We start from the raw sequence: 10,208 nt of genomic DNA, 5'->3' as shown, positions 1-10,208 counted from the left end.
AAAAAATTCCCTAAAAAGTGTAAAATTTGGGAAAAAATGTTTCACGAACATAAATTGTCACGCACAACGAGTCTGTGTGCAAAATGTCAGCTCGATTGGATGACGGGAAGTGGGTTAAAAAAACGACCGAAACATTTGCACGGTCCTAAGCAAGCAAGCAAGTGAACTTAATATAATGGATTTTAAAAAAACCCACTGCATATATACGCTTAAGACAGTTCCATGAACACTAAGTGTAGACAGGTGTTGTTTTCTCTACATCTGCTACCAGCAGCAAAGTCTATAAAACTTTGCAGAATGGAACATGTCACAAATCAACTTTTATTTAGGCATTTTTGGGGTTGTTATCAAGTAGGTGAGAGCAGACAGGCCCCGTACAACAATCTTCTGGAGTATGAGAACATCTGATTTTGCAAAAACCTTCCCACTTCGTGTTCATCCTTCCAAAAGATGCAAATTTGAAACGATCTTTCAACAGTCGAGCAAATGCAACACAACAAAAAAGCACATTTCTCTGAACATGGCTATCTCCTCTGGCACGGAAACAAAACGTGTTGTATATTTCAACTCCAGATGACCTAAACGGCACGTTTTATCTTTAGACGTGACTTTACCGAAAAAACCAAAGAATAATTCCTGCAGTCACGAAAGCTCCAAAATTAAGAAGGAACAAAACTGACAAGTCATTCACTTCTTTCTTGGAAGAGACAAGTTCCTGCCTTGGGTAGTTACAGCCAAGATGCTGCTTTATATTCTATTGACTGCATTCTGGAAAAAAAAAACTATGCAAGCAAGCTCAAAGGAATTTCGATTTAAAGCTTTCGTGACTGCAGGGATTCATCTTCTTGGTTCTTTCGGTAAAGTCACGTAGAAGGGAAGTAATAAAATAATAATAAATAAAAACAGACTGTCTTCTCGACAGACCTGTTCTTCACCTGAGGACGGCTGCTTGCGTTGTGGCCGAAACGTCGTGAGAATTAATTTCTAAAAAAAAAGTATTACTATTTTATTATTTCCATTCTACGTGACTTTACCGAAAGAACCAAGAAGAAGCTCAAAGGAAGTTATTGAAACTGCGAGTGAAACGACACTAGCTTATCTTCTTGGTTCTTTCGGTAAGTCACGTAGAAGGAAAATAATAAATAATAAAATAAACATATAAAATAATTCTCACGACGTTTCGCCACAACGCAAGCAGCCGCCCTCAGGTGGAGAACAGGTCTGTCGACCGTGACTTTACTGAAAGACCCAAGAAGATGAATCCCTGCAGTCACGAAAGCTTTCAATCGAAAGACACCAGCTTATTTACCCCAAGGGCTTTTCATACAAGTGCAAACCCATGGCCCACACAACCTCCCACCATCATCCATCTATCGCTCACCCCCCTCCTCTTCTCACTCCAGCCCCTCTTCTTCTTCGATGTCAGAGCATGAAGACAATCTTGGCATCTTGCTCCTGGGCACCTCCAGGCTGCTACTGCCTCCCCAGCTGCGAGAACGAGGAAAGTCAACGGCTTGGCGAGCGTGCGCTCGCAAATTGTATTTGGCAATGCTGCTTTTGCGATACCGATTGCCGACGGAGGACAGATGACTGCCAGAGGGCCGCAGCGCTGGGAACACTTTGGCACGGATGCCGTCCTTGGTGTCGATGCCGTCATCGTCGTCGTCCTCGGAGCTGAGGTGGACTGTCTCTTCACTGGACGAGCGCTGCAGCGTCGTCTCGCTGGAGATCGTGGTGGACACGCCATGCTCTTCGATTCCACTCAATAGCAGTCGCTTTTTGGCTTCTGGGACTCCCAGTTCATCCAAGTCCTAAAATCCAGCGAAATACAAAAAATATGCACACACACACACCAACTTGTGTTCAGCGATACAACATTGATAATTGGCTTTTTACCCTTCTATCTGGCAACAAAACTGACACCTTTTTACAAGGAGTCATGTTTGCATAGACCGCAATACCTTGCAGTCATAATACAAACAAAGACCATAACTCTGATAATGTATGCACTGTCCCTGAAGTTGATTGGTCCACACCCGAGACAAGTATTGTGGTCTATACAACATGACTCCTTGTAAAAGGTGTCAATTTTGTTGCCAGATAGAAGGGTAAAAAACAATTATGATATTTTTACTGGCAAATGAGGTTCCCATAGTGTACGATACAACATTCTTCAAATTTCTGACGACGTGTATTCCTCAGAGCAATTAATGTACAAAATCAGTCGGTATTACCGGTAGGAACCACCTGGTTCCACCAGCCCACAGGGGATGATTGTGTCTGTCCATCGTGCATCCAAAAATGGGAGGGGTGGGCTGGGTGGGGAGGGGAGGGTGGGGAGGGGCTGGGTGGGAGGGGAGGGTGGGGAGGGGCTGGGTGGGGAGGGTGGGGTGGGGCTGGGTGGGGAGGGGCTGGTCACCCCGTGGTGCCCTTATAAAACTCAACGTTTAACCTACTCACGACGGCTTGTGCCCGGCCCTCACAGTTGGCCATTGACCGAGCAACCCAACGTTCCTACCCGCTCCCTCCGCAGGAGGAATGTGTTTTATTTGTACCCACTACTGGATCAGGACTCCTCAGCCTCCTCACTCGAGCTATGTGACGATCCATCTATCAACTACATACGAACTAATCTCACAACTCGAATCTCTGTGGTGGTCATCCTCTTGGTGATGTGTGCTCTACTTTGGATGCCACTCCAATGCAGTCCAGTGATGTTCCCTTGCCGAAGCCCATCTACTTTTTTGCAGTTGTCAATGTTTCTTATTTGCATGTTTCGGTATCCACGTGTAATGGGTTCCGGAGACACTTGTAGAGGTAACTTCTTTATTACAATACAACACTCCAACAGTCCTGATACTCTGTTACAGCCTAGGTACACAGCCTAGGTACACAGCCTAGGTAGACAGTCTAGGTACACAGCCTAGCGACACAGCCTAGGTACACAGCCTAGATACACAGCCTAGGTAGACAGCCTAGGTACACAGCCTAGGTACACAGCCTAGGTACACTGCCTAGGTACACTACTCTGGCTATGCTCTGGGGTCCTCCGGCTACAATCCCCCTAGGGGAGGCTACCTGACCCGACCCAGCCAAGGTCCGACCCAGCCAAGGTGCGGGTCTGGACTCTGGCTTCCTCGGAACTCGCCCTCACAAGGACGTAGAGCCGGGAGTCCCAGAGTCCCACCACTGGCCCTCACAGCGTCCCGGCCCTTACAAGGACAAGCGGGACGAGGGGGTACAGGGTCCTAAGCTGGCTGGCTGGCGGGTCTTGACCTGCGACTGGCCCTGATCGGCCAGGGAGCTGCCCTTTTATGCCTCGTGCCCAACGAGGGGTGGGGTTGTGTGCGCCCCCAGGTATCCCACAGAGCACACACAGCCCCCCCCTGGTGGCACCAAGGGGCTTAGCTGTCTGGGGTGCCTGGGATCCTAGCGCCTGCCGCCAAGGGCTTCTCTGCCTAGGGTCCCAGAGCCCCCTCTTGTGGCACTACAATCCTCACTACTCACCACTCACCCTCACCACTCACCCTCACCACTCAGCACTCACGCTCACCCCTCTCCCTCACCACTCACCCCTCTCCCTCACCACTCACGCTCACCACTCACCCTCACCACTCACCCTCACCACTCACCCTCACCTACACACGCATTAACTCTTTACAAGTTTAATTCCAACCTTCCATCTTCTCCAAGCTTCTTTGTGCATTTTTTTATGTTGCAGAAAAACTTAGAAATAAATCCCAATCCTGTATTCGTTAAAAAACACGCGTAGTTTGCGTGAAAGCGTCCGTAGGAACTTGCCTGCAGAGTGACGTTCATCAGCTGTTGGACACTCGACAATCCACGTGAAGTGAAATTCTCCAAAACTCCAAGCAGTCTATTTGTTTCAGGAAGCTTGAGACACAAAAAACAACACACACACAAGGCTCCAAAATGTTAATACCAAATACAAGAAGCACGAAAAGTACTTTGTACGGCTGAATTACATTAACTTGCACATTTTTACTCCGTAAACATTGCGATTAGAAATAACATGTGAAGCAACACTTACATTGCTTGTACTGTATATCCCTATGGAAAATAATGACTTTTTTTTATTGGAAATCCAAGTGCAAAAATCAGCCCAAACTGCATTACGAACTTTGCTTTTCGATTTAAAGCTTTCGTGACTGCAGGGATTCATCTTCTTGGTTCTATCGGTAAAGTCTCGTAGAAGGGAAGTAATAAAATAAAACATAATAAAATAATAAGAATAAAACATAATAAAATAATTCTCACGACGTTACGGCTGCTTGCGTTGTGGCTGAAACGTCGTGAGAATTATTTTATCATGTATATTATATTATTATATTATTATGTTTTATTTTTATTATTTTATTACTTCCCTTATACGTGACTTTACCGAAAGAACCAAGAAGATGAACTTTGCTTTGTTTTAATTCACCCACCGACTTAAGTATTGTAGTCGAGTATACACCGATCAAACTAAACACTTGAAGAACCCAGACTCGTATATAATAAAGGAGTGTTATAAACACTGCAAGTCAACTAAAAATATCTAATGCAGTGTAGAGTGCTCATCAGAATATCCGAGGCCGATACCGACCCACCTACCCAGTGACTAGGGAAGATGTTGCAGTGTAGAATACGTCAAGGATAAGCCATTTAAATAAAGCAGTGATACATCATGAAAAAGAATGGAGCGTGCAGACGCAACAGTAGAAAAGGTTTAGTAGTACAGTGCATATTATCATTATCAGAGTTGCTTCTTTTTGTTGGCATTTTTGACTACTTGCGTTGTGGTCATTGCAAACATGATGCCTTGTATAAAGGTGTCAGTTTTTGTACCAGTTGAAAGGGTAAAAACCTATCACTATATTTTGCCACTGCTAAAAGAGATGTCTCAAGGTGTATGATGCCTTGTATAAAGGTGTCAGTTTTGTACCAGTTGAAAGGGTAAAAACCTATCACTATATTTTGCCACTGGTAAAGGAGATGTCTCAAGGTGTATGATGCCTTGTGTAAAGGTGTCAGTTTTGTACCAGTTTAAAAGGGTAAAAACCTACTACTATATTTTGCCACCGCTAAAAGAGATGTCTCAGAGTAGAAAAGGTTATTTCAGCAAAGAATCCCTTTCATTTATTTGTAATTTTTTTCAGAGCGTGAATGATGACGATCTTCTTGCTTCTTTCGGTAAAGTCACGTAGAAGGAAAGCAACATTATTATATTATTTTAATATATTATTATATTATTTTATTATGTTTTATTTTTATTATTCTATTACTTCCCTTCTACGTGGTGACTTTACCGAAAAAACCAAGAAGATGAATCCCTGCAGTCACGAAAGCTTTAAATCAAAAAATGACGACGATGTTCAAAGGTGGCGACGATGATGCACCTAAAGGGCACTTACTTGTAAAGAGCGTTGCCAGGCTTGCCGCTGTCCGGCAGGGTTCCAAGCCGGGCCCGTGGGTTGTCTCCGTCCGGTGGCCGTGGGGGACCATTGGATCCACTCGCTTCACCCGTCACAACATCCTGTGCAACGCCTGCAACCAGTGGATGAGCATTCGCAATAAAACCATTTACACCTCAACACATATACGAGTAATATTGAATTCATCCTCTTGGTTCTTTCGGTAAAGTCATCACGTAGAAGGGAAGTAATAAAATAATAAAAATCATAAAATAATTCTAACGACGTTTCGGCCACAACGCAAGCAGCCGTCTTCAGGTGGAGAACAGGTGTGTCGGAAAGACAGCGTCTGACAGACCTGTTCTTCACCTGAGGACGGCTGCTTGCGTTGTGGCCGAAACGTCGTGAGAATTGTATTTTATCGTGTTTTATTTTTATTATTTTATTACTTCCCTTCTACGTGGCGACTTTACCGAAAGAACCAAGAAGAGTGCGTATCACTTTGTGGCAAATTATGTCACGTCTTTCAATTCTACCGCGTGCCGCCACGTTCCGTACAGAGAAATGTGCTGCGCCGAGCAGGGAGAGCTTGCGTCACCTGATGAGGAACCTTCGCCCGCACTGGAGGGTCCCTGGCTGCCGGCCAAGACTTCCTGTGAACACTCGCTGCCGTGTCGGCTGAGGTTGGACGGCCTGCCACGCAATTCCGTCACGTATCTGGGAGGGAGAAAAAACCCAAAAAATTAACCCTCTTGATGTGCAAATTATTTTGTCAAGGCGCCCTTCCCCCCCCTTCCAACCCAGCGTATATACATGCTCCAAGCGCGTGTGCTGTTTCATTCAGACGCTGTCGCCTCGACAGACCTGTTCTTCACCTGAGGACGGCTGCTTGCGTTGTGGCCGAAACGTCGTGAGAATTATTTTATTATTTTTATCATTTTATTACTTCCCTTCTGTTGCTACCATTTAATTACAGCAGCAATCGGGAACTTCTCTCGCAAGAGCAACGATTGTCTATTTCGTGTTCACGTACTGTTGTTGCTGCAGGTTGCGCAACACATTGGCATCCGTGGGCAGCGTTCGGATTAGCTCCAGGTTTTCCTTGATTTTCTTTAATATTTCAAAATGTTCTCTCCCATGCACCTACATACATACAGACCGCAGAGCAAATTCTTTCAAACATGAAATGCTTATTGTGACATGTGATTGCGAGGAATTTAAACGAAAGCAGGTAACTTACCAGGAGGCGAAATATGTCTTCTTGGTCGGATGGCCAATTGCTGCCACAGTTGCTTGCAGTCATCAGCATGTCGTGCACCACTTTCACGCAGCCTGAGGATTTGGTTAAGTGGCAAAAGCGGACAGGTAAGGCGAGTACACGCAGGGACAATTTCTTTCAGAATAATACATTGAAATGATGTCATCATGGGACCTCCTTTGCCAGTACCAAAATATACTAATAGGGGTTTTCACCTTTTTTCTGGCAACAAAACTGATACCTTTTGCAAGGAATCATACTTACATTAACCACAATACTTGCAGTCAAATGCAAACAAAAAACAATACTCTGATAATTTATGCATTGTCTTTGAAACTGATTGGTCCACACCAGAGACAGCTTTCTTTAGAGCCTAGTCTCATATGGTGTTCGACCAGATGACGCCAAAAGGCGTCATCATGGGACCTCCTTTGCCAGTACCAAAATATACTCATAGGGGTTTTCACCTTTTTTCTGGCAACAAAACTGACACCTTTTGCAAGGAATCATACTTACATTAACCACAATACTTGGCGTCATCTGGTCGAAAACCATATGAGACGAGGCTCTAAAGAAAGCTGTCTCTGGTGTGGACCAATCAGTTTCAAAAACAATGCATAAATTATCAGAGTATTGTTTTTTGTTTGCATTTGACTGCAAGTATTGTGGTTAATGTAAGCATTATTCCTTGCAAAAGGTGTCAGTTTTGTTGCCAGAAAAAAGGGGAAAACCCCTATTAGTGAAATTATATAATTTACAAAAACCTCAAATGTGTCTTAATAGCTAGACAGCACGTGTGTGTGAACAAGGGGCAGTCAAAGTGATCACCTTGGGAGTTCGTATCAGAAGCCGCCTCTCCACTCGCTCGCTGACTGCTGCCAGAAGTGGACACCTTAGGCACTTGTGGGGTGTGCTCAACTGGCTGAGCCTGTGGAGACTGACAAGTCTGGGTTGCTGCCTCTGCCAAGGCAGGAGGATACTGCTGCACAGACTGAGCTGCATTCTGCATGGTGAGTGAAGGAGCCTTCCGATTGTTTGGAGACTGCTGCTGCTGCTGCAGCTCCTCACCGTCCTGATGCATGCACTGCTCGTCCATTTTGATATCTTGGAGATTTGAAGCTTTCGCGACTGCAAGGATTCATACTCGGTACAGTCACCGTGTAGGTAAAAAATGAAATTAAAATAAAAGAATAAAAATCACAAATCCTGCATAAATCACAAATCCTGCATAATGCACGGGCATAAGTAGTACTATTCACTTACCTGCATTTCCCATATCCCCTCCCTTTGATGCTGCTAATCCTGCATAATGCACGGGCATAAGTAGTACTAATCACATTCCTGCATTTCCCATGAATATGCTAAATTCCTCTTGATATGCAAATTATTTTGTCGAAGCGCCCTTTCCCCCCCTCCCAACCCAGCTTATATATATGCTCCAAGCTCGTGTGCTGTTTCATTCAGACGCTGTCTCCTCGACAGACCTGGTTTTCACCTGAGGACGGCTGCTTGCGTTGTGGCCGAAACGTCGTGAAAATTATTTTATTATTTTATTATTTTATTACTTCCCTTCTACGTGACGACTTGACCGAAAGAACCAAGAAAAATAGAAAAATCACAACGTTTCGGAAGCAACACAAGCTTCCGTCTTCAGGTGAAACAGATATTTTGCGGTGACAGTTTCACCTGAAGACGGAAGCTTGTGTTGCTTCCGAAACGTCGTGATTTTTATTCTTTTATTTAAATTAATTTTTATTTCATTCTTCACCTACATTTTTACATCTCTCCCCGGCGAAGCACACACTCGGGTCTCACAGCAGAATCGGCCCAGTACCTGGCCACTAAAACAAATGGCTCAGAAAACAAATGCATGAAAACAATTTTTTTTATGGGCAGCCATTGTAAGGCATGTCTTTACTTAACCAGCCAAAAGAGAATTTCAAGAAATTACAGGAAAAGATAAAATAGTTTAAAAACATTACAATGTCTCTTCAACCACGACTATAGAGACATGGTAATCGCAATCATTGTACACTTAGACATTTTCAATGTTCAGCCCTATTAAACTTGCAGCAGATATTGTATGTAGCTAGGGTTCTCAAGTTTCGTACATAACAGGATGAATTCCACACCCTCGAAATGGCATTGCTGTTGCATTAGCATCTGTGCCGCCCATTCACTAGACTGACCAATGGCATTGTAGCTAGGTAAATACAACTCTCACAGCAACTGTCATCATCAGAGCCATTAGCGATCCGATTAAAATTCTCACGGCGTTTCGACTGCAACACAAGCAATCATCATCAGGTGTGAAATCCACAGCAAGAAAATTTGAAAAAAATTAACCCGTAAAAACAAAGTTTTTCACTATAAATCCTTTATATGCGTGGCATCGGTTTTATTTTATTATTCATTTCTGTTTTTCTTGAGTAAGAGTTTCATTTTTATCACATTGCTATTTTAAATTAAAAATGAAAAAAACATTTTTCTAAAAAGTGGAAAATTTTGGAAAAATTTTCACGAACATTGTCTCGCACAACGAGTCTGTGTGCAACATGTCAGCTCGATTGGATCACGGGAAGAGGGTTAAAAAACGACCGAAAGATTTGCACGGTCGTAAGTAAGCGCGCAAGCAAGTGAACTTAATATAAAGGATTTAAAAAGGTAAAATAAAAATGCTCACAACACAAGCAATCGTCATCAGTCGTGAGAATTCCAGCAAGAACCAGCAGCCCTCCCGTGGCCTTGACACACACAAGCTGCGGCTGCTGCTGTTGCCACGTGCTCACGATACCACGTGGACATCGACTCCACAGCTGTGCAACTCACTCGACGTCCCCCCTACGAAACAAAGAAGCAGCGCGGCTGTACCTGGTAAACAACAACAACCACAACAACCACAACAACAACTACCACCCCCACAACAACAACCACAACAACCACAAAACGAACGTCTCACCACAGATCAAGATGGCGGCAGCAGCAGCAAAGCCAACCACGTGACCACTTCCTGGCTCCCACGTGGCCGCGTGACGTCACGTCAGCGGGGGGGGGGGGTATCACATGTGAGGGAGGGGGGTCACGTGTGAGGGGGGGTATCACGTGCGAGGGGGGGGGTCACACGCGAGGGGGGGGGGGTCACGTGTGAGGGGGGGGGTGTCATTGACAGCTAACAATGTCTCTGCTGCAGCAAACCCCCCCCTCTCTCTCGACACAGAGGCGTTGGGTCTCTGTGTGTCTCTGTGTGTGTCTCTGTTGTGTCTCTGTGTATGTGTCGTGTCTCTGTTGTGTGTCTCTGTGTGTCTCTGTGTGTCTCTGTGTGTGTCTCTGTTGTGTGTCTCTGTGTATGTGTCGTGTCTCTGTTGTGTGTCTCTGTGTGTGTCTCTGTGTGTGTATCTCTGTGTGTGTCTCTGTGTGTCTCTGTGTGTGTCTCTGTTGTGTGTCTCTGTGTATGTGTCGTGTCTCTGTTGTGTGTCTCTGTGTGTGTCTCTGTGTGTGTCTCTGTTGTGTGTCTCTGTGTGTGTGTCTGTGTGTGT

At 44.7% G+C, this 10,208-nt stretch overlaps 1 protein-coding gene across 3 annotated transcripts; it reads right to left on the bottom strand.

Annotated features, from left to right (window-relative positions):
* Positions 1 to 1,388: 1,388 nt before the first annotated feature.
* Positions 1,389 to 9,680, bottom strand: LOC133362757 (uncharacterized). Of its 3 annotated transcripts, XM_061581690.1 has the most exons (9): positions 9,632 to 9,663; positions 9,356 to 9,513; positions 7,501 to 7,800; positions 6,655 to 6,746; positions 6,448 to 6,557; positions 6,013 to 6,131; positions 5,415 to 5,547; positions 3,802 to 3,894; positions 1,389 to 1,811 (listed from the first exon to the last, which is right to left on the bottom strand). In XM_061581690.1, exons 3-8 carry the CDS (start codon positions 7,766 to 7,768, stop codon positions 3,819 to 3,821), a joined length of 798 nt encoding a protein of 265 aa, XP_061437674.1. In that variant the 5' UTR covers positions 7,769 to 7,800; positions 9,356 to 9,513; positions 9,632 to 9,663; the 3' UTR covers positions 1,389 to 1,811; positions 3,802 to 3,818. The 3 variants fall into 3 exon arrangements, with proteins under 3 accessions (XP_061437674.1, XP_061437675.1, XP_061437676.1); XM_061581691.1 differs by lacking the exon at positions 9,356 to 9,513 and having other exon boundaries at positions 9,632 to 9,680; XM_061581692.1 differs by lacking the exon at positions 9,632 to 9,663 and having other exon boundaries at positions 7,501 to 7,815; positions 9,502 to 9,579.
* Between the last annotated feature and the right edge of the window lie 528 nt (positions 9,681 to 10,208).

Source organism: Lethenteron reissneri, unplaced genomic scaffold (genome assembly GCF_015708825.2).
Source record: "Lethenteron reissneri isolate LAM-NWPU_2019-01 unplaced genomic scaffold, ASM1570882v1 scaffold_1606, whole genome shotgun sequence".
NCBI lineage: Eukaryota > Metazoa > Chordata > Hyperoartia > Petromyzontiformes > Petromyzontidae > Lethenteron > Lethenteron reissneri.
Note: the sequence above shows the minus strand (reverse complement) of the source record. Positions and strands in the feature narration are given on the sequence as shown.